Source organism: Pleurodeles waltl, chromosome 7 (assembly GCF_031143425.1).
Source record: "Pleurodeles waltl isolate 20211129_DDA chromosome 7, aPleWal1.hap1.20221129, whole genome shotgun sequence".
NCBI lineage: Eukaryota > Metazoa > Chordata > Amphibia > Caudata > Salamandridae > Pleurodeles > Pleurodeles waltl.
This window is the reverse complement of record NC_090446.1, coordinates 1,292,830,206-1,292,855,354: the sequence shown is the minus strand read 5'-3', so window position 1 is coordinate 1,292,855,354 and position 25,149 is coordinate 1,292,830,206. Positions and strand designations below refer to the sequence as shown.

The window sequence follows — 25,149 nt, the reverse complement described above, 5'->3', positions numbered from 1 at the left end:
AAATGGAATAGAGTAGAGAATTTTTTTCAGCCATTTCAAAATGCTAAAACAAGTGGCAGCCATCTTAGTTATCTGTTGCCTCATTGATAGCTCCTGATCTAACCACACTCCCAGACTCTTTACCGGTGAGTCAGGAAGAGGAGGAGCGCCCAAGGATGTCGGCCAGAGGTGTGGGCTCAATAATGTAGGGAATTTACCGACTACTAGTACTTGAGTCCTGTCCCCATTCACTTTTAGAAAATTTGTAGACATTCAGTCTGCCACTCGCTGAAGACAGAGGTGAAGTGCAGCCACAATTGACTGGTTCTTAGATGACAGGGAGCCCACAATTTGGGTATCATCCGCATAAGAAAAGAGGGTAAGGCCAAAACTCTTGACAATATTCGCCAGTGGCCTCACATAGAGATTGTGTTACTCTGTTTTGTGTGTGTGTTGCACAAATACTTTACACATTGTCTCGTTAGGTAAGCCTTACTATTTTGTGCCAAGTTACCAGAGGGTGAGCATAGATTATCTCTAAGTATGTTGATCCTAACTACAGTAGTGGTTCCTGCTTGTAGAGGGTGCATACTCTGACAACCAGAAACCCCAGTTCTAACAATGGGGCGATGTAATATGGTGTGTGGGGCAGATATATTTGTTTGTTGTCTAGAGAAGTTCTCAGGATAACCATTAACATGTTGACTCTCATTTATGTAAACTAAAATAATTCCATGCAAATTAGATAATATACATCTGCAATCTGGAATTATTGATAATTTGACATGTTTGTGGCATTTATACGTTTAAATCTGTGCCCTATGATCCACCTGCTCATAATGAAAGCATAGTTGAGAATTTCTTGCTAGGGTTTCTTCCCACTTTCAACAAAATGAATCACTCAAGAGTATGTGATCGGTTCATAATTCTCTGGCATCCTGATAGTTAGAGGACAGTGGTTGACACCTATTGATCCTCTTGTAGTAGCTGAAGGTACTTCAGCCAGCTACAACAATGCACTTGTGTCTTGCTCAAAGGACTGCATGAAGCAGCTTAAATTAGTGCAGCCAACAAATCACATGTCGCAATTGTAGCTTTTCGAGGGCATGTGAATGTGCTTTTTACAGATATCAAGATCTTTGTCAATGCCTGATAATATTCCAATTTTTAAAAATAGTTATCTTACTTCTGTTTTAAATATAAAATGGAAAGCAAATTTATTCATGCAGGTATTATTTTTAGATTTATTTTTTAGACTTTTTCATATCCTTTTCAGATGTATTCCAAGATTCCATACAAGGTGGAAATATTCATGGCCAGATTTAAAAAGCCCTTGTGTAGCCCTTGCATCATGCAACACAACACAAGAACTTAAGTGGCATTTGCTAAGTGAAGCAAAGCCTTCTTTTGTGGCTCTGCTTGGCTTAGTAAATCCAGAGTAATGCTAGGTGGCGCAAATTGCTCCCTTGCATTTCTCTGCATTGGGAAGGCATCCCATTGGTGAAGCATGGGCGTTCCCATGGATCCACCAATGGATTTTTGCACATTCCCAGAATTAGAAAGACTTGTAAACGTGGGTATGCATCAAAATGGGATGCCTTACCAACACGGGGTTTAAACAAATTGGATTTGTGTTTTAATAATAGACCAATGTGGTAAATTGTGTTGCATAGTATCTGGTACTATCACTGTTTCAATTGTCAGCATAAGCATATGGCAGTGGATTTCACCCAGAGCTTAATCTATTCCTTTTCCTCTACAATAGGTATGGGTCTGACCCTTGTAAATGGGCCAGGTCGCTGTGCTGGACGTGTGGAGATCTTCCATGAAAACTCTTGGGGAACTGTTTGTGATGATCATTGGCGTCTGACCAACGCCCAGGTGGTTTGCCGAGAACTAGGATGTGGTGTTGCACTGTCTGCACCTGGTCGTGCCTTCTTTGGAGAAGGTACGGGTCCTATATGGTTGGATGAGGTGAACTGCATGGGAAGCGAGTCCTCCTTGATGCACTGTCCCGCTTCTTCTTTGGGGAAGCATAACTGCCACCATGGAGAAGATGCCGGGGTTATTTGTTCAGGTATTTATAACGTATTATTACCTATACTGTTCATTTATTTATGGTTATTTATTGATGGAGTTTCTACAGAACGTATGCCAAAGCTGTTTACATAATTTATGCAGAATTTTATGAACTACTGAAAAAGAATACAAAGACAAGAGTGAAAGAAAATAATCATGATATAACAACAAAAATACTACATACACAGTCATATAAAGTAATCATAATCACTGGATAAAGCATACATATAACATATATTCCCTGTCTACGGTGGACCAGTGGTCTAATGCATGTGCAGGGATCTGTATTTGAGCTCGCAATCGCAGGTTTAAAAATCAGCAGCTCAGGTCGATCTGACATCCTTCCAAGGTCAATACAGTTGGTACCATTGATTTGTACAACAGTAAACATCTGCAGCGCCAAGATACCCTTCAGGGTGAACGCATGCTTTATAAACGTTCTGGTTACATTATGCTATATCCATATGCAAGAATTGCAAGTTTTTCATTAAAATAATCCCAAAAAACATCACTAGTTTGAGTGATCAGATGGCCATTACCCTCAGAACCCAATAACACAACCACATATCGATCTTACTAAAACTCACTCTGTTTGATGTCACTCAGGACCCCTTGAACAAAATCCCCGTAATGTAAGGTTACCGATCTATAAATCTATATCTTATTCCTTAAATTTTCACATACAGGTATTCTAAGAGCTACATCTAAACTGAAAATGATTTATTCTTGAGGAAAAGATTAGACTGCCCCATTCAGACGTAACTCTAAAGGGATGCCAGGAAGTGCCGGTCGATTTCGAGCCAAAACATAGATCATATAGTGCAAATTCCAATTCAGCTATTGCAAATGGTTTATATTGGGTACAATTGTGGCAGGTGTTTTGAATATTAAACTAAAATCTGTTAGATCGAACAAAGCAAAAACGTCAAATATAGTCAGGAGGGAGTTGATATGTTGAAAGTCGAGATACATTCGGCATGTTGGACACAGCTACAAAATCTTTCAACTTCGCCAACTAAAAGCAAAGTCTAAGAACTTCAACCAAAGGCTTACAATTTATTACGAGTTTCGTGAAACCCATTTGTGAAGGATGATCAGTAAATGTAACAGGTCCCCTGCTCTTGAATGACAACTTGCAGACGGAAATAAAATCTGTTGCTTTGTAGGAAAAAAGTCATTATTGCTTACTAAGTATGCAAATAGGATAGAAAAGAATAGGAGTGAACATTTATAACTAAATATTCCAGGATCTGCCAAATTCTTTACCAAAACCAACACCATTGGAAAGACTGCTTTTTTTAGTAGGAAAGTTAACACACAAAAACATAACAAGCTAAGCATAATACAGATCAAAGTGATACAAAAATTACAGACTTGACACATTAACTTTACAGTACAAAAGAATTTGAGATGGCTTGCACCCTTAGCCACTCACCTGGAGTCACTACACAGCACATCTATTACCGGTAACTTCAAACTCTTCTCCATGTTGAAATCGATTACTATTGACTATGAGGATTTACAGAATTTGTGCGAAGATCTCAGTCTCAACCAATGGGCTCCTCCTGACCAGTGGGGGCTGTTGAACTGTGAAAGTGGTGGGGTGTAAATAACTAAGGGGGTCATTATGAGTTTGGAGGACGGAAAAGGCTGTCCTCCAAACTTCCTGCAGGCCCCATTACGGAAACAAGGTTTTCGCCGGCTGGCCCAGCGGGGAACAGCCTACAACATTGACGCAGGTTCATAATTGAGCCTGTGGCAATGCTGCAGTGCATAGGGTGCACCAGCACCCGTTGCGCTGTTCACAGTCAGCACGAGGGGGCTGGCTATAGGGGCCCCTGCACTGCCCATGCCAAGTGCAAGGGCAGTGCTGGCACCCCATCTCCACTAACCTTTACATGGCGGTGCTACCGTCATGTAAAAGCTGGCAGAGAGGGGGGTCGTAATCCCAGGGCGGCGCTCCCTGCAGCGCCGCCCTGGAGGATTAGGACTGCCAGTCCCTCCTATGGGTGTAAACTGGATATGCTGGTGGTCCACCCGTGGCGCAACCGCCACAGTCATAATGTGGCAGTCAGCCCGCCGCCAAAGCGGTCGGACTACCCCTCTGGCAGCGGTTAGACCGCCACTGCAACCCTGGGGGTCTAAAGACCTCCAGGCTTGTAATGAGGACCTAAGTGTAACATAGATCACATGGGTAAGGGAACGAAACAAGTCTGACTTCCTTGGGGCAGAGTGTTTTGAAGAAATGGTGTAGTTTGCAGCACTATTTTCACACAATAAAGGAAATAATACAAGAGACGAGACTTAGGAACAACACAGTTAGCCTCAAAAGAGTGTTGTGCTGTTTGCGACTTGGCTGTATCTACATTTCTTGAACATTCTTTTTCTCTCTGGTTTGGCTCTATCGCTTCATTGTTAAAATCTCTTGCTGATGTCGATCTATTCTATGCTTTCTCAGTCTGTCTATTCAGTCTTCCCTCTCAGCAGTTTGACTTTCTGCTATATTTTCTCTCATGTTCATGTCCTGCCTTTTATCTACATAACACCCTGCCCTATGGGCTAAATAGGGCCTACCTTAGGGGTGACTTATATGTAGAAAAAGAGGAGTTTAAGGCTTGGCAAATACTTTTAAATGCCAAGTCGAAGTGGCAGTGAAAACTGCACACACAGGCCCTGCAATGGCAGGCCTGAGACATGGTTAGGGGGCTACTTATGTGGGTGGCACAACCAGTGCTGCAGCCCACTAGTAGTATTTAATTTACAGGCCCTGGGCACATGTAGTGCACTTGACTAGGGACTTACAAGTAAATGAAATAAGCCAATTGGGCATGAGCCAATGTCACCATTATTTAAGGAGAGAGCATACGCACTTTAGCACTGATTGCAAGTGCACAGAGTCCTAAAGCCAGCACAAATGAGGTCAGAAAAAGAGAAGGAGGAAGGCAAAAAGTTTGGGGGTGAACATGTAGAAAGGCCATTTCCAACAACCCTCCAGCCGTACACATCCATTTACACAGCCGCACTCACACATATGCACCCACTTCATTCGCAAACTTGCACACAGACACCCCCACTCACTTGCTCACAAACACGCAATCATACACTCCCATTCACACACATGCACGCACACACCATACACATGTACCCAACACTCCCCACCTGACCCCTTTAGGACGATCACTTACCTTCTCCGTTGAGGAGGTCATCCTGGAGGGGATGGGTCTTGGTGGTTTTGCATGGCCAGCACCACCACGCCAGCAAGACTCTGCAAAGCCGTATTACGGCTCGTAATATGGCGGGCAGAGTCTTTCTGGCGTGGCGGTGCTGGCGATGCAACTGCCTCTTTGGAGTCGGACTTCTGCCCATCAATGGGCGGAAGTCCTCCAATGGCTCCTAACATGGCGGTCAGCAGACCGCCAGCACTTGCGGTCTGTTGGCTGCAGCAGCTTCAGCGATCTTTCAAAAAGGCCGCCGAAGTCAAAATGAGGGCCTTTGTGTCTAATGAATAAAGTCACAAAAAGAAAGTTGTATACTGTAGTCACTATCACATTTATAGAATCACTTTTTACAAATTCTGAGAGCCTTGTATGATTTGTCGTTCCCAGAAGACAACACATGGGCACAATCCACCTAGTTCTAGGCCTAGAATATTTTCAGCAGAAGAATAAGAATTGTTCCTCAGTCATATTGTCGCATAGGCTCTCATTATTCTAATGAGACTACTGGATTTTGAGCAATAAGATCGTTCACAGTGTGGGAGACTGAGTCTGACACACAGTGGGTGACACCTGTCGCTCCAAATCCGGGTTTTTCTCCGGCTAACTAGCAGTGCCTCATCCCTCCCGAAAGGTAGAGATGATTGGGCAGCTGAGCGCATGACATATCATACTTCTCAGGGAAGTTGTGGTCACTCAGGTCATATCCGGTTCTCTCATTCACAATTCGGTCTCATATATAAATGACAATGGAAGCAGTATAAGTTTTAAAGACTGGTTTAATAAAACAACTGCATTTTAGATAGCAAAGCGTGAGCTGCAATAACCAGAACGACACAACATAACAATATTAAAATGGTGACGATGAGAGTGAAGCATAAGAATAATGCTATCATATTGCCACTAAAATCAAGGGACTACTTTCTATCTGAATCATAATTTGAGCATGGCATATTAAGCTCTGATCCTGCCTTTCAGGTTCCCCCGGGAGGACTTCAACCCTCATACCTGAGCAAAGGCCTGTAGTCTGCGTTAGCATCTGCAGTGAAGCATTCAGCATACAGTTATGGTTCCCTGGCTGGAATCTCCCTCTTAACGTGTAATGGGACTAGGAAGTGTTTTCATAATAACACAGCTAATGTTCTAAGAAAATGTCCCTACGTAAAGATGTGTATTTTCTACGAATGTTGGAGACTAAACTTCTGCCACGTTCACCGGCAATGTACCAAACTGTAGCCTTGACTGAAGCACAAAGTGATCAAGAATGTGTTGTTTGAGAACACAATACTGGGTAAGCAAAACAGTTAGACAGAAGAAATTAAAACAAGACCGTAAAACTGGTTATTGTAAAAATAACAATGCAAAGCTAAATAAAATACATCTAGGTCAAGATGCACAGCGGCCTAGTGTATTAAACTAACGTGCATGGAGCTATAACTAAAATGGCTACACAACAATATGACTGGCACAAGGTAGACCCTGATGTGGAAGAATCTCATGAAATGACCATGTCAGTTTTTTTAATTTTAAGTAAAAATAGCACTAAAATGTGCTAAGCACCAATGCCAGTCTATGGCTGCAGCAATGGGTTTCGAGATTGGATGTACCACGCGGGATGGCCCGTTTAAGAATTTTACCATTGGACTTAGTCTGCAAAATCGAAGTCAGAATCTCTTAGCGGGCCAAGGCAGCAGACTGCCAAGAGGTCCAAGAGGTCCTATACCTTCTCATCGAGGGCCTGCTGAAACCGATCTGTTTCTGTGGAGAAACTCCCAGCGTGACCAACCTGTTTTTTCAGCTCAGTGATTTGGGTGCCTTTCCAGATCAGCTCTGGTGGAGAAACTCCAAGCCTGACCAACCTGTTTTTTCAGCTTAGTGATTTTGGTGCAGTTTCAGATCAGCTCTGGTGGTTTTTCACAATCCAACGGCATCTGGATGTCAGACTATGTCTACGTCCCAAAACTTTGCAGTTGTGAGCCTCTTTTACCTCAACTCTTCACCCATGGCATCTGGGATTCAGGGGGGTTCTTAGGACTTAGAAATTGGCTCAGTAAAGACCTTATGCAGGGTCTAGTGCAGGTCCATCTTTAACGAGCCGACTGGTCATTCAGAAAAAAAGTGTTATTTCAACTTGTTTTGTTCCTGTGGCAACACACGCAGTTAGCCCACTGAACCTTGAAGTCCAATTCTTTGACTTGAGGACAAGAAAGAACAGGTCCAGTCTTTCAGAACTCCTCTCGAGTCATGGCATGTAGCTTTCAGTCCTTTTCTGATGTTCAGCAGGTCCAGAAATTGTTCTAAGGAGGGTGCCTTGGGGTGACATATTTACGGCTGGTACTTGCTAGCAGGTGGCTCCTTGCTCCTCCCTTACTGTAGAGTAAAGGTTTCCAGGGGCAAGGTAGCTTACCTTCCATTGGTCTTGGAGTGTGCCTTGCTGGGGGAGCAACTGTTTGCATTCCCCAGGTCTCATCTTGAGTTTATTTGCAGAATGGTAGGCCCTTTGCGATTTCATGAAGTTTCTTGGTCCACCCTAACTAATCATCCTGCAAGGGGAAGAAAAATACCTCCCCCCACTCAGGCATTTGTTTCTGCTATCATGCTATTCCATGTCTCAATAAGGTTAAGTACTGGCAGACCAGCTGTCTGGCTAGTGTTAATTAGCCGACTGGAAATTCAGGCAGGTAAAAGGTACATTTCTCAAAGTTACTTTCCCTAAATAGACATTTGTAGCTGTTTCCTGTAAAAAGTGACAAAAGTTTATAATCGGTACTTTGACATTTTCTAGTACTTTTCAGCTAAAATCCTGCCAATGAAAATAGCTTCTTGAGGCTAGTCACTAGAGGAACCACATCAATTCTACGTTTATACAGGTTTTTCAGGAGCTTCAGTCAGGCTGCCCATGGTAGGCGGGAAGCCATATTTTTCAGTCCCAATCTGTGGATGGCACAGTGGGTACTTCAAGTCAAAGGTTGTATTCAACTACCAGGCCTTAGGTGCATCTACCACAGCATATACTAGGGACCTGTAGTCATGATAAATAGGTCAATCAGGGGTAAGCCAAATCAACCATGTTAAAGGGGGAGCACAGACACTTCACTCCTATTTATCAGGGGTAAAGTGTACAGAGTTCTAAGACCACCAAAAAAGGCCTAGAGAAAGATGAAAAATGTGGGGTGATCAAGCAGGAAAGGCAGATTTCCTACAGGCACTCATATAGAGATGATGCACCTTTGATGGGCCATCAGAGTGATCGAACACAGATGCAGCCTGCATCACGCCCTATGCAAGATCGAAGTAGAGCCACTGAAGGCAGCTGACCTGCTATATATCTGTCTCATACCATAAAATGGAACTCATCCTTCCAATCCTGCACCAACTTCAATTACTCCTGCAATAGCTACACTGCAATTACTGATATTTCTACTAATGCCACAGCTACTGGCCAAATAGCAAACTGATTTAACACCAGAAGAAGCCAATAGAGTCTGCACAAATGAAGCAAAATCATCTCCAGTACCCTGCACACAGCAACTTCAAAAAGCCTCAGAGGTGCTCCACAGTATAGATGCAGAATGGCAGAAGGCTCCTGCACACCAGCCACTACTGCAGCCCTCATGTTACTCTTGGGGCGGATTTATGGGCCAATAATATACTCAACCCATACTCACAGGTTCTGCAGTGCAGTGCATTTTCAACCAGCACAATAGACCTTTTTGGTGTACTTTCACCATGTTGTCTATGACCTGTGTCATCTCAGTCATTGCCTGGCAAGTGTGACTGCGTGCCGTCTCTCTGCATGCACCATAGTCAACCATTTTTGCATTCTGTGTGCTGTCATTTATTCTGTTGATCATCCAGTTCCATTGCAAGTCAAGTATCATCCTTAGGCTGACCATAATGCACTGTTGTCCCCTTAGGGAAGGGTGCATGGTAATTAAAAAGTAGTACACATGTTCTTAAGTTTTACATGTTCTGGTAGTGAAAAATCTCCAGCGTTGTTTTTCACTCCAGCAAGGCATGTGCTCTCCCTTAGAAAAGCATTGGGTCACCTTATAACACTACATAATGCATAACTTAGCTTTGGGAATAGCTAGAACCATGGTCCAAGGACTCTAATTAATGCCTCTCCTAGCCTTTTCACAGGTCATCCCCAGGCAGCATGCTGAGAGATGTGAATGGCTACCAGGAAAGTTAAGAAAAGGGTCTTGGCTAGGAGGAGATGTGGTCTCCACCTGACAGGATGGCACGGCGGATGTGCCCACCAACTACACAAGCTTCAAAGGGCCATAAACGGTCACAGGCAGACGTAACTCACACCTAGACCTGCTCCTGTCTTTCTCTGAGTAGCCAGAGTGGTGCCAATCCCAGTGAGGGCAAAGTCTGTTCCAGAACTAGTTTGCAGGGGGAGTTCCTCAGTTTCCTAGACACACCTCCGGGGTGTGCCCAGAGTTCTGACCACATGAAGAAATGTTCTGCTATGTTGGATTTTGGTAGAACAAGGCACTGTGAGATTATTTAGGGCCAAACCCACAGGAAAGTATGATAAAGTGGGTAAAGCTGCCCCTGGAAATGTTTTCCCTATTGGCCGGGGCATTTCCCCCTGCCACAAGCTAATGGCAGGCATAGGGGTGTCAGAGCACCTATGGACCTGTGGAAGACAGAAGAATGATTGCACCTGCTTTTGAACCTATGGAGTGAAACCCCAAGGCTGGACCTGCTCATTACTTGCACCTACGTCTGATGAGTGAACTCCATGGGGGGTAGTTTGCTAGCCTACTGTTGCACTCCTGAAACACAAAAGCTGCAAGAAGTCCAAGATTCTGCTGAGCTCAGCTGACCAGTTCCAACTGGATTTGCCCTGGACCCTTCTAGTTTTTATATCTTGGAGTGTGATTTTTGTTGTGGTGTGTTTTGAACTGTTATGGTACTGATACGTTTTTCACACATTTCTCCTAGGTTAATCTTGTATGCTCTGTCCTATAGCTATCAAGATTTGAGCTCAGGTTTAAATTATTCAGGTTTAAATTAAGTGAGACTTCACTGGACTTAGTAAGGAATTTTGCCATTATTAGTTGAAGAGGATTGTCATCAACTTCAACAAATAACCCACTTTCTCACAGTGCTTACTTGTAATCACTTTAGGAATGTGCTCTTTAATTAATATGAAGTCCGTTTTTAAATAGAGCTTTACTGCCTAGGTCTCAAAGTATTACAGTAATAAGTGTTTTAATGCACACATCTTTGGGACTATGTAAATGCCTGACTGACTAGATTGACTGTGATTCAATTCTGTGACCTTTAGACATATTTCATCCCTGGGGCATTATTTTTGAGCTATGTTATTGGCCAGTATGATGTCAGAGGTATGCAAAATCATGATGACAGTGTTTAATACATTTTGATCCATTGCGAGCAATTTAGACAGTTACATTTTTTGTCCACAATATTTCGATTACAACCTCGCCCGTCCACCCCCCCCCCCCGGCTTAAAATATACACCCTACAAACTATGGAGATTTTAGTAAAACGGTGCTCACTGCTTCTGCATCCACATGGATGGTGCTCTCTGCTCATAATTAAAAGCAAATGGGGCTCTTCTAAGGCTGCACACTTGTGTCAATGTTCTGTGGTCAACGTTCCGTTTTGCATAGTGCATGGAAATTGTTTAGAGCTATCTCAGCATAGTGCATGGAAGCAGCTTAGAGCTATCTCAGCATTCCTTGCTAAAGGTGGTGTGTGCACGGTTATGTTGATTGTAACACTGCATATAAAAATCTTTTTTTCTAGAAGAACTCTCCGTGTCACAACCCACTGAAGACCACAATCGATCTCTTGCTGGACAGAGAGAAAGTGCTACTCAGACCTTGCTGAGGCTCTTTCCAACTTCTCCCCAGCCACATATCACTGTCAAACCTATGGAACCCAAACAGAAACAATCTGAAAAATCTGCAACAGGTAGGAGCAGCTGGGAGAACCTCCACAGGAGGGCATGTCATAAGACTATTTCGAAGTTCCTATTTCTTCTTGTAATCATGTGAAGAACATGCTTAGGTATTAGACTTTTGAAGTGAATTTTAATACATAAGGAGATTGGGGTTGTAAGATGCTTGTATTTTCTGTGGCATCCATGAAGTTGGTGTGACAAAAATATTGATGTCACAAACATTGAAATAGTAAACTCTCTGAGGCTTTACAGCAGTAGCTTTAAGCCAGAGCTAATTAATTAGATCAAAATGTGGTGCCTGGTTATACTTTCCTTACTCTGTCATAATATCGCGAAATTTCCGACATTTCACATTATGCTTGGCATGTTAAATTTACAAAATTATGCAATTATGCCTTGTTCCGTAATTCCATGTCCATTCAAGTAAGACCATGGGAAGAAAATTAATAAACAGAATGCGAGCAGCTGTTTTTCGCAAAACTACTGTTTTGTGTGGTATACTGCAGAGCAAAATACTACCTTGTGCCCAGAATGTGCATGAGGATGCATTTTAGGCTGGGGGGGACAAAGTGTCCCTATTACAAATTCTAGCTACACCTATAGGCATGATCCAGTTCTTCTAGAGGAGGAGGAGAGAGGGAGGTCTAGGAGCAGCCGAGCTCCAAAATATCCCTCCCACTCCAAGAAACAGAAGTGGACTAGACAGTGGGAAGGGACTTTTTCCCATCAACATTTCCTAGTACATCTCTTCTGTTGTTGTGGTTCTAACAATACTTTTCCCTCCATGAAAGGAAGGAACTGTGTATGCGTGCCTGGGACAAAAGTCACACACTGTTTAGATGTTTTATTATTAGGATATTAAGGTATGAGAAAAAACAAATAATGTCTGCAATTCTGTGCACCAGCAAGGCGCCAAAGAAAACAGACAGCATTTGTTATACTTGTAATTTGTTGGGGAAACTAGTGCAAAATTCACTGCCGATCCCTAAAAGATATAAATTGATGAAAGATAGATACAATTCTGAATTTAACAAGGGGTCATTTGTAGATTGATCTAAGATTTCACAAATAAATGAATCATGGAAATTAATAGATAGTGAACACAAGTGGAGAAAGAGGAGAAATGGGCTACAAGGTTTTCATTTGTAACTTTTTTAATAGAAGACAGATGTACATAAACAATATACCATTACATCTGTCAGATTCTTACATTAGCAAAGATAGTTTTTGTATTTTTTCAAATGCCGAAAATACCCAGATTCAAATACTGAGGTGTGTTTTACAATGTTTTCCACTGCCCAACGACCAAGAATCACTTAATAATTAAAAATATAATGATAGTGGAGGTGAATGAAAACTATGGGCCTGCCATGTATGTGGTGAGTATCCTGTCCACCAAACTTTAAATAAGGCCCTTTGTATTTTCAAAATGTACCCAAAGATCTGAGTTTAGTGATAGAGGATGTTTGTGCCAACCTGATTTCTTGATTACTTCTACTGCGAGGCGATTCTCAGAAAGGTTTTTCAGCAAGTGCCAACACTGCCTTAAAATGAGAAGCCAAAAATGTTCTATAATTCAATACATAATAGCAAATATTCAGCCACATTGTGTTTCCTCACTGCTCCTGATTGAAATGGTACCTCACCTGGCTGTAGGGCAGCCAACTGTCTCTTGCCACCACTTTTGGCCATGCACAGTGGGGTTGGGAACAGCATGTGGTTTATAGCCAAGTTCTGCACCTAACCCAAGGCTGATGGTCGGACCCTGCTGTGCAGGATTATCAACCAACTGGAGTGGGAGTTAGGGTCTAGGCTTCTGGCCTGGCCCTGCATCGCAGACCATGTGCAGGGAAACAGCCCGCTTGTTCCTCAATAAAATAACTGAACAGAATTGCACGAAACTTTGCATGACAGTACAGCTTTACTCATAGACATGTCTTTGCTTGGCTTGGTATAAATCCATGCAGTGATTTGTGAAAAATTTGCATTTAAAAGTGCTCTGGATTGAGCATGGATAGGTTAGACATATCTCGACCATTAATCTGTGAACCATATGGATTCAAAAATAAAGGTGTAGCATTACATTAGGATCCGTTTTATCCCACCAACTACTGAGGGCTTACAATTCCGTGGAGGGTTTGTGAATACTCTGTGCTGACTGGCTGGAAGTCACTGAACTACTTCTTGTGCCCCTCCCTCCACTTCCAATACAGTGCATTCACCACCATGTTGGGAAAAAGTAAAACAGAAAAGGAATTGGAGGCAGGATGAGCCTACCCGGTATCTCAAGACTCATGTGGGAGGCCGCAAACCGACCAGCCTTCATTAACATTAAGCAATTAACAAGCACTGGCAATGTCAATAGGTCTGACTCATTAATGAATGTGCCTCTTGTGTCACTGACTGAATTAGGCACTCAAAAAGTCATTATACATGTACTCTGTTGCTCCTCTTTGTGCTCACACATCTATTCATTCATCCACTGACTCATTCTTGCAGTCACTTTCTGACACAATCAGAATAAAACACACACATATGCAACAACATATACACAATAAATGAAAAGAATAAAAGCAGAAAAAAAACTGCTGTCACCTAAACATGGTGAGCATTTACATGCAGCAATGAAATTAAACATAACAGTGTGTATCCATCTGCAGAGGTATTGTTAATAATCTAGCATTGTTTTAATGTTCAAGCATGGCTGCCACATTTAGAACTAACGTGGTGACCATTTTGGAATGGTAAAATAGTGATAAACTACAGACAGCCTTCCATATTGGTTTCCTGATTCAGAGGAAGTGGCCATATAGGATGTAGTGATCTGCAAATGAAATAAGCGGCAGGCAAGTGACGTATTACCACTGCTTGGAGAGCTGTAGTATCGCCTTAAGAAATATTAAAATTAAAAAGAGGAGAAGCAAAAAAATGAATTGGGGGCTATAAAGGACGAATAATGAAAAGTAAAGGATTGGCCAACCAGCCCTGACACTGAAACCAACTTATTTTCACGTAGATGTTCACATATGATCGGAAAATGCTGTCACTCATGGGGCAAGACAGCCAATGTCATACTGTGTCATGGATGAAATCAGAGTGTAAATGGCACTCAGACAGACCGATAGCAGAACAAAGATGACCTAAAGGCTCTATATGTATGTCACTATATATATTGCGATGTTTTATTTAATGATTGTCAGATCCTGTCAGAAGGCTAATGTGAAAATCTAGCAAGAAATGTTACAGTGCTAATCTTCTCCGCCTGGGATATGTCAGAGGCAGACAACAACAACAAGGCAGAGCCTAACAAGGATTGTTGTAGTTCATATTTTCTGTTCTCATGCTTTGTTAGGGTTAACCATCAACACAAAAATCCTTGTTTAGCAAGGTAATCTGGGAAACTCAATGTAATAAAATACCTGCATACAGGCTTTAGCAGATTGCATCTTTCAAAGCCTGTTGTCTTTAACACATGCTTTTCTCAATATGTAAGTCTGGAACTGACTTTGTTACAACATTTCATAATAAACAGATCCACCCTATGAAATCTAGCATTACTTTTCCCAATGAACTGATGAAGCCTTTACCCTTTGCCTTTGGCTTTACACCTTACCCATCACTGGCCTATTCAAGTGCACATAAACTGACAATCATCATGCACACAGCTATAAAATTACAAACATGTAGAAAAATATAGCTTACAAATTAATACGCACCTCCTCTCAACAGGGCCTAACAAGAATCATCACAATGTAAAACCCCAGGTTTGTCAAAGTGAGAGGCCAACACCGAAATCTTGTATACTACAACAGTCTGTGAGATTACATGCATACCTGTCATTACATTACATAATTGTATTGCATTGCATTACATAAATACCTATCTATATTCTGCCTCACAATGTGATACCAACCAATGGTTAAAGGTTTACAGGCTTTAACTTTTTTTTTCCAAAAACATTTAGCAAGACCAACTGCCTTTGTCATAATATTTCATAATAAGCAGACCAGACCTTGGGCATGACGTTTTTCAGTACACCAATCAGACCTGTAGCTTTTACCATAACTAGTGCAGGTCTACAGTTTTCAGTGTATGCTTTTTCACAAGGCAACCATCAGACACCTTCTGATAAAATTTGAAAGAAATCCAGAATTATAGCTGGGTAAACAAAATACAATCTCTGTTATGAAAGTATAACAATGATTTTCACAAAGGAGATTGTCTATGTCCAGGTTTAACACAGGAGGTAAACAATACCAAAATCACTGCCTACTACGGTCATATGTGAAATTCCATGTAAGATAATGCTCATTGACTTTAACATATGCTTTTCAGAATAAATATGTTGGGCATAGTGTCTTTATGATAATATTTCAGAAACAGACCAGGCATACAGCCTGTAGGATAACATAGGCTCATCCCTTTCCTTCACTTGAAAGTTTGCACACTAGGAGGACAATGTTAGAATATTTATTTTTAGATTTTTGAAAAGTGATTTTAAAGCCTGATTTTCCGCTGATGTTACTACTTTACCCACCTTTTCCAATTGTGTTTTACCGTATTGTATTTGATAAACTCTTCTTCCAGAAGTATACCTGGACTATTGAGGAAAGATTATTGAGTGACCATAATATTGTGAACAAAATATCCAGGGCCAAAATATGGCCGGGTATGCAGAACATTTCTATAGCTAACTCCATATCTTTGTACATTGATGAAGAATAGTAAATCTATACCTACCTATAGGCACTGACTTCTTCAATATTCTATTCTCAAAATTCCAACAACCTGTCATATATATATATATATGTATATATACATATATATATATATACTTTCATGTATACTGGAAACGACATTGTACTATTTCTATAGGCATTTCATTGTGTCCCTGATTGAATCTTTTGAAGCAGTCTTCACGACCTCCAAAGGATCATGGATTGCGATGCTGGATTGCTGCCAATGGCAACAATCCCTACTGCCAATGTCCAGTATGGTCTGATATCTCTTTCAGGGTAAATTAGTCATTACACCTGGACATCATATACAGATTTTCTTTGAGTAAGGCAGCTCAATGTGTGATAGTCCATGAACAAACAGTGGGTACCACCTAGTTTAGGTACTGTGGGCATTTTGATGCCCATGATGGACAAGCAGTGGATAATAACTCCTTGGTATAGGAGAGCTATCAATATTTCCTGCATGGACCTGCTACCCTATGTCTTAAAGGGCTCCTGTTATTTAACTTGTGGTTAATTTCTTAATGGTATGCAATTAGACGTGGCCTCTTTATCCCAACCTATTTTGATTATTTTATAGGTGAAGAGCACGTTTTGCCTACCATCATGAAAAGAAATCCCAGAGTAATAGGTACACATCACACTGTGGGAAACATTATGATATTTTTTCACCTGGGCACTACTGATATGAAGATTGGTGGCTGGTCTTTCTCGGGCAGTATTATGTCCTGTGCATTAGAAATAGAAGCCCATATAAAAAAATCATTATGGGGTTTTCTTTATCCCCATTACCTGCAGTCGCATTATATGTTGTCAGTGTCAACTTCGATAGGAGCATGAAACCTCTCTGGGCTATAGTTGTTTCTATGTGCTACCTTTGAGAGTTGGGGCCCACACCTGGTGTTTTGGAAGGATACGTAATTTCAAAGCTGAGAGAACACAACTTGGCCGGGCTTTTAGGCATCCCCGAAAGAGAAAATAAAATGCATCTCACAACCTACATATGTGTGTTTAGATATAACCACATAACAGAAGAAACTGAAAATAATGAACTGAAATGCCTTTGAGTAGAAATATAGAATGATCATATGCAAACCACATATATGCAGTTTTATTCAAAAATGAATATTATGATTTTCTTGTTAATCGTAGTTTTCATAGTTAGTCCTCATTCATACTGTTTAGGTGAAATACACACATAATCATGTATTTGAATGTGCATCAAGAGTTGGGCCGAATTAAGCTGGGGAAGAGGTCTGAAAAACAATTTCTTGTGTTTAATCTTCAACGTGAAAGCTTGCTTTGCTGTGTATTTATTGCTTGCAGGTGCATTCAAAGAAGCCTTCTATTAATGACAAACCTATTGTTCATAACATATAAGGGGGTATGTGGTGACGGTCACCAAGGACGGGAGTGTTAACTACAAGCGGTGTAGGAGAACTCCCCGCCGGACAAGAACAAATCCAAGGTCATCCTGATAGCTGAACTGAAAGATGAAAGGCCTAATTAAAGGATACCATTCATGACTGTGCGCAGACTATGGAAAGTTACTGGTGGTGATGTCAACTGTGTGAAGTTTGAGAGGATGAGAATGTTCTAGAGATTCAGACCCTTTTTGCCCTTTGACAAGACTGACCTTTCGAAATATAAAGAGATTCAGACCTCTGTTTATTTATTGCTTAACTGATGTGGCTCTATGCTACACACATCTCTCTTGCTGTGGTGCTGACACTCTATTTTATTTCAAACATCACAATTTACATCCTTTTAGGGTACCCAGTAGATTGTTAAAATTGGGTAGATATTGGCTGAAGGGTTGGACAGGAGAACCAAGGCTTGAACTCTGAGCACCAAGTCCCATATTTATACTAGTATACAGTTTTGCGTGAAAAGGTTTACCGCCAGCTAGTGCCATTCCAAGAGGCCGGCAGGGCGTCTTATTTATGGAATGGCGCAATCCGGTGCAAAGGGTGGGCTAATGCCATGGAAAATTACGTTAGCCGGGTGAGGGTGGCGGTATGGGAAAAGGGGGTTTTGCACCAAAAATGACTTTAGGCTGGTTAGAGTAACAAAAGATGACTCCAACCAGCCTAGAGTAATTTCTTGATGCTAAACCTACCATACCACATGACTCCTGTCTTATAAAAGACAGGAGTCATGCCCATCACCCCAGTGGCCAGCATAGGGGACAAGAGTCCCCTGGGCATGGCCATCGCACCCAGTGCCATGTATGGAGGCCCATTTCAGAGCTCCCAATGGAATGTTAAAACACAATCAAAAATAGTTACCTCTACTTACCTCTACTTACCTGGGATGGGCTACCCCATCCCCTGGTGTCCCTCTGGTGTGGATTGAGGTGTCCCTGCGGCCTGGGGAGGGCACCTGTGGACTTATTCCATGGTGTTCCACCATAGAAATAGGCCCACAGGTCCCCTAATGCCTACCCTGACCCAGGAGTTAAATAATGGCGCTAAGCAAGCTCAGCGCCATTATTTAGGCCCACCTCCCTCTTGTGCACCATTTTTGCACAGGAGGATAAATAAAGCGCCTGGGCCTTAGAGTCATTTTTTGCCCAGGAACGCCTACCTTGCATCTCATTGATGCAAGGTAGGTTCACGCTAGCAAAATATTACTTTAACTCCAATATTTTGGCGCTAGACTAGTCTAGCGTCAAAATATAAATATGGAGTTAAGTTTGCGCTGAGTTAGCATAAAAAAGAGACGCTAATTCATCACAAACAGAGTATAAATCTGGGCCCAAGTTTTGTTTCTTATTTCCTGTATAGCTGGTACTGAAATCTTGATTTGTTTGATGTTAGTGCATTTTAATTTTGTCTGACACTTTAATTCACCTTTGGTCATTTTAAATTTGTGTAGCATGTTTTTGAGGCTCATTTATATGTCTAGCTTTACATTTGTAATAAATATTTTGAACTTTCCTTTTGCCTCCAAGATTCAATGTGTAACCAAAGGGGTTGGCCTGTAAATTTAAGTTGAATGTTTGGATGAATTTCTCTTCACTCCTCGGAACTCAGGAAAAGATTAATCGGGCCCAAATAAATTATTAGTAGTACTAGACACCAGATTGGATGGTAGTGACAAGGATGGTTCTCTTACCAAAGAGAACTGCAACCATGCTCTAAATTAGTTAGTCTCTAGAGTCCAATCCCCAGTGCCCCTGTCCAAACCTTGGAGGATCGGCAGAGCTGAAGAAACTGGGAGGAGAGCTGTATTAGTGGTGGAGATGTGAGTATTAATGGGGCCTTGATTTGTGGCAGTTCATTTTTAGCTTGTTGTGTATGGTAATAGTTTTGGAGAAAAGGTTTGTGGTAACAATGTTGTATTGAACTGAAACAAAGTCTTGTAGTGATTGTTGACACTTAATTGAGAAAAATGAAATGTTTTAAAGTCATGTAGGATTAGTTTATGGGACATGTTCATTTTCCTAGCAGAAAGGGAGAAGAGGTGCCTCCCGAGGATATCCCAGGTCACTAAGTGTTGATTAATGTAGGGCTTCATACATGCATTTGGCTTGGTCAATTACACAAGATCACAGAGAAAGAAGGCCCACTGAGATTTTCACAATATGGGGCGGTCAATTTGAGAATTATTGAAAATTTGAAGGATGTTGTATGAGATAAAACCGCCTTCTAGACCTGCAAAATATGAAGCATTCAATGCTTGGGAACGTGCTGCTCATGCTAGAGAGAGGGAGAAATATCAGGGTGGAGCACAGAAAACTACACGTACCTATGCAGATGCTAGGTGGAATGCAGAGCAGAAGAGGTGGAGAACGGACATGATAGAGGGGGTTAGGCTGTACCCAGCTGTAACACCTGATACAGCTGAGGGGGAGAAGAAAAAGAACATTACTAAGAAACAGAGAGAGAAGAAATGAAAAGAACCAGATGAAATGAGTGAAGTTAGCAATAGTGACTACAGAGATAGTTTTTGGATGTATTGTCAGAACATCCACCCCCATGTAATGAAGTTAGGGAGGAAGGTGGAGATGGTGGTTTTGGTGGTAATGGGAAGATTGCAATTGTGACTACCCAAATAATGTGACTCCTAGTCCTCTGGGAGCCGCTTCACCTAATGTACCCTATGAATCAAGAAGTGAGGGTTTGAGGGAGTGTGTCCCAGTTGACTCTATAGTGAATATTGTTGATGCTCTCACTTTTCCACTTACTATTGGCCCGGTTGTTCCTATGTATAAATCTGAAGGTCCTGGAAAGAACACTTTTAATTTGGCTGTGCCAAAAACTGTTGGTGGACAGAGTGGAGTTCTCATTAGTCCCTATACTAAAGAATTTGTTGCTCTGATTCAACACATGCAAGTACCCCTTTTGTAGCGAGTGCAGATACATCTTTGAATCTGACTGGGTGTACATCTATAGGTACTTGCTAGAAACTGCCCACCACTGGAACATCTGTATGGGAACTGCCTTTGAATTGTGGAAATGGTGCTCAGGTAAATTAGACTATGCCTAAGATTCCAGTGATGACTCAAACTCTCAGTGCAAAGGAGATAGACGATTGGATAAAAGATTTTAATGAAAGTATCCATCAAAAGAAAGTGGGAGTACAGAGGTTAGTCAGGGAACAATTCAATCATCCCTGAAGGAGAGAATGGTGTATGTGATAAAGCTTAAAATAAAATTGGATGAAATGATTAGTGGAAATCTTTGAGTGGAACAACTAGAGACTTATCACGAGGATGAACTTGCATTCATGTGTAGGGATATTACCAAATGGGCAGGACGAGTTCATGATAAATTAGCAGAATTGGCCCAAAAATATGAAGAGGACTTGAATAAGACAAAGACTTTACAGAGGAGTTACTGAGTGCTTCAATGAAAGGGACATTAGTGACATGAGAATCCCAGGAATCAAAACACAAACTAAGGAATTAATTCATAATATTATGGAAATTGAATGAACTGGATATGTAGGAACCCATTGGAAGAGAGAATGTTGTTTAAATCCAGCAAATCAGTTCAGTTTCAAAATGCAGGCTTTGTGCCTTTGCAGAGTAATAATACTGTGCAGATGCATGGTGTGCAGGACCAAGGAGTCAAAATGTTAATGTGCGCCAAACTCCGGTGATGCAAGTCCCACAACCCCCAATGCCACATCACAATGCTGTTGGACCTTAACAAAATCTAAATTAGGGTGTGAGAATGAATACAAATGTGATTCCTTCCCAGCAGTGTTCTTTGTTTGAATTGCGTGGAAGCCCTGTCTCTGAACAGTCAGCCTGATGGTGCCTGAGAAGGGAGGAAGACTGCGTACTTGGTGCAGCCTTGGGGGTAGACCAGAGCGGACCCATTATAGATAGCGAGGTTGATGGCTTTCCTTTGTCATTTTTTGTTGACAGTGGTGCTACCCATTCTACTCTGAGAACAATAGAAGTTCTAAACCTACCCATGTCAGGAAAAACAGTCCAAGTTATAGGTGTAAGTGCTAATATTTGACAGGTGATATTTACTATCCTAGCTTCAGTTCTACTGACATAGGTGAAAATGCTTCTCTTTGATGATTATGGGCTTTGCCTAGTTGAAATTCTAATTACGCTTGAGTAATCTGAGAAATTTGGAGAATTTTGCCGATGCTATTTTTAATTTACCAAAAATTACTTGATTAAGCATGTTCATGTAATTATGAGTAATTCAGCACAAGATCCCTACCAAAAGAGCACAGGAACAGCAAACTTAGCAAGTGCTAGCACCTGTTGGCTGCTGCTGTTCGTGTTCTGTTGCATTTTGTGCAATTGTCTTGGAGAAAAATGGATCCTTGGGTCCATTTTGGATCATGTTGACTCATATTTATGTAAACTATAATAATTGTATGCAAATCAGATATTATACACCTCCAATCTGGAATTATTGACATTTATGTGGCATTTATACGTTGAATCCATGCCCTTTGTGAAAGCACAGTTGAGAATTTCTTACTGGGGTTTCTTCCCGCTCTCAACAAAATGAATCACTCAAGGGTATGTGATCTGTTCATAATGCTCTGGCATCCTTGTATTAAGAGAACAGTGGTTGACACCTATTAATCCTAAAGTAACAGCTGAAGGTACTTCAGGCAGCTATAGCAACACACTTGTGTCTTGCTCAAAGGACTGCATAAAGCAGCTTAAGATACTGCAGCCTTCATCAGAAAAGTGGCAATTGCAGCTTTTAGAGGGCATGTGAATGTGCTCTTTACAAATATCAAGATCTTTGTCAATGCCTGATCATATTCAAATTTTTTTAATATTTCTCAAATTTCTGTATTGAATATTATAAAATGGAAAGCAAATTTATTTACGCAGGTATTAGTTGTAGATTTATTTTGTAGACTTTTTCATCTCCTTTTGAAATGTATTCCAGGATTCCATGCAAATGTAGAGATATTCAGGGACATATTTACCCAGCCCTTGTGTTGCCCTTGCATCACGTAACCCAACGCAAGGGCTTGAGTGGGATTTGCTAAGTCAAACAAAGATACCTTGTGTGGTCCTGAATGACTTAGTAAATCCAAAGTAATGAAAGGATCTGCAAATTGCTGCTTTGTGTTACTCTGCATTGGGAAGGTAATCCATGGGTGGAGGATAGGCGTTTTCATGCATCAACCAATGGATTTTTCCCAGAATTAGAAAGCCTTGTAAACGTGAGAATGCATCAAAATGGTATCCCTTAGCAACAGAGGCAAAACAAGTAGAAATATTTCTCCTCGTTATTTCCTCTTTCTACGTGTTCTGCATTCTGCCTCAAGGGATTGTTTTAGTACAGGAAGGTGTCTCTTCTTGTGCAAAAAAATCCTGCCTGTAACACAGGGCAAGGGTGCCTGCATTGGTGTTAGGTAGCAGTGAGTTCACCAACGCAGGAAGTGAGCAGGAATGCTTCATGTCAGTAAATAGTAAATACAGGGCGGTGCATTCTGTGACTTTTTCATAAATCTGCCCTGAAGGGTTTGTAGCTTAATGAAGATACCCTTGATAAACAACTGGTGTTACAGGTAAGTACCCTTTTTCATATGCAAAATTACCTGCTACCACAGACTTGCAAAGGAAGAGTAATCTGATTGTACAATAACTTCTCTCCCTGCACATATTTGCAATGTCATACAGGAACTGTTTTAGGGGTTAACTTAATTGGATTTCTGTTTTATTAATAGACCACTGTGGTCAGTCGTGTTGCATAGTATCTGGTATTACCACTGTTTCAGTTGTCAGCATTAGCATACGACTGTAGATTCCACCCAGAGTTTAATCCATTCCTTTTCCTCCACAATAGGTATGGGGGTGACCCTTGTAAATGGGCCAGGTCGCTGTGCTGGACGGGTGGAGGTCCTCCATGAAAACACTTGGGGAACTGTTTGTGATGACCATTGGGGTCTGATCAACGCTCACGTGGTTTGCAGAGAACTAGGATGTGGTGTTGCACTGTCTGCACCTGGTCGTGCCTTCTTTGGAGAAGGTACGGGTCCTATATGGTTGGATGAGGTGAACTGCATGGGAAACGAGTCCTCCTTGATGCACTGTACTGCTTCTTCTTTGGGGAAGCATAACTGCGGCCATGGAGAAGATGCCGGGGTTGTTTGTTCAGGTAATTATAGTATTATTACCTATACTGTTCATTTATTTATGGTTATTTATTGATGGAGTTTCTACAGAACGTTTGCCAAAGCTGTTTATATAATTTGTGCAGAAGTACATGAACTACTGAAAAAGAATACAAAGACAAGAATGAAAGAAAATAATCATGATATAACAACGAAAACACTACATACATAGTTATATAAAGTAATCATAATCACGGGATTAACCATACACACAATATATATTCCCTGTCTACGGTGGACCAGTGGTCTAATGCATGTGCAGGGATCTGTATTTGAGCTCGCAATCGCAGGTTTATAAGTCAGCAGCTCAGGTCGATCTGACATTCTTCCAAGGTCAATACAGTTGGTACCATTGATTTGTACAACAGTAAACATCTGTAGCGCCAAGATACCCTTCAGGGTGAACGCATGCTTTATAAACGTACAGGTTACATTATGCTATATCCATATGCAAGAATTGCAAGTTTTCCATTGAAATAATCCCAAAAACATCACTAGTTTGAGTGATCAGATGGCCATTACCCTCAGAACCCAATAACACAACCACATATCGATCTTACTAAAACTCACTCCACATGCATGTAACCTCGAGCAGAGCAAATGAGCATTCACCTTGACATCATCTTGGTGTGCTGCTGCAAATTTTATGAGAAATTCCAGAACTGTTACGCTTCAACATCATGAAATGTGCCTTATTTTACACGTTTAGGAACAATTATTTTCCATTCTGTAGCACTGTAGCAGTTTATTGGTGTACCCTTTGCCACATAATACACCCTAAACCTTTAGAGTGTAATGGTTTTCCTAAATTGAAAGCAAATCACGAATTTAAGTGTAAGCAAATTACAAAACAATTCTCTACACAATAAATCTGAAAGCTACAAGACTCCCATCCCACGGATGGATGCTGTGACTTTGTTCTGTATGGCTCTCACTACCGGTTACACCAGATTCGAAATCTGGCTACTCACTGCTATCAGGGTCGGACAGGCCTATAGGGCAATTAAGCATTGCCGAAACCTATTTTATTGGCCTGGTGGCCAAATGTTTACTGTCGATTTCCCTTATATTAAAACAAACATTGCCTGCAGTAAGCTCAAGTCCATACAGTCTTCCATACTTTGCAAAACACTTATTTATTGTGTCTTTACAAGTTCAAAACTGCCCCAGTTTGCAAACATGGGTCACCTTTTTAGCTATCTAAATCACTAACGAATTCCACTTTTCTTTTGCTGCCCGGGCCGGTTTCCAGTCCCAGTCTGACCCTGACTTCTATGACGTCAACAGTCGAAAATAAAACTCGTTATCCAATGTTGCTATATCATAAAGTTCATCCCGGCCAGCCTGAGAGCTTGTCTTTGAGGGCCTGTCAGTGCAGCGCTGCTTGTGTGCTTTGACTAAAAGCAGGAAGTATAGCTGCATGAGGGGAAAGGAATGCAGGGTTGGTGGCGTAGGTCAGCGATGGCAGGTAAGTTATTCTTTTCACTTTTGGGTCAGGGAAGAGGCCATATTATGTATGGCTAGGAAAAATGTCATGCTGAAGTCAGATTGTTGATCTATACTTTTGAGTTATTGCTTACTA

General features: G+C 41.4%; 1 protein-coding gene across 6 annotated transcripts in view; it reads left to right on the top strand.

Moving 5' to 3' along the window:
* The window catches only part of LOC138246189 (scavenger receptor cysteine-rich domain-containing group B protein-like), a 390,419-nt gene that overhangs the window by 147,345 nt on the left and 217,925 nt on the right, over positions 1 to 25,149 (top strand). For all 6 annotated transcript variants that reach the window (XM_069200523.1, XM_069200520.1, XM_069200524.1 and 3 more), the window contains 3 exons: positions 1,745 to 2,056; positions 11,061 to 11,228; positions 23,240 to 23,551. In XM_069200523.1, the coding sequence (XP_069056624.1) occupies positions 1,745 to 2,056; positions 11,061 to 11,228; positions 23,240 to 23,551 (792 nt within the window). The remainder of the gene's footprint in view (positions 1 to 1,744; positions 2,057 to 11,060; positions 11,229 to 23,239; positions 23,552 to 25,149) is intronic.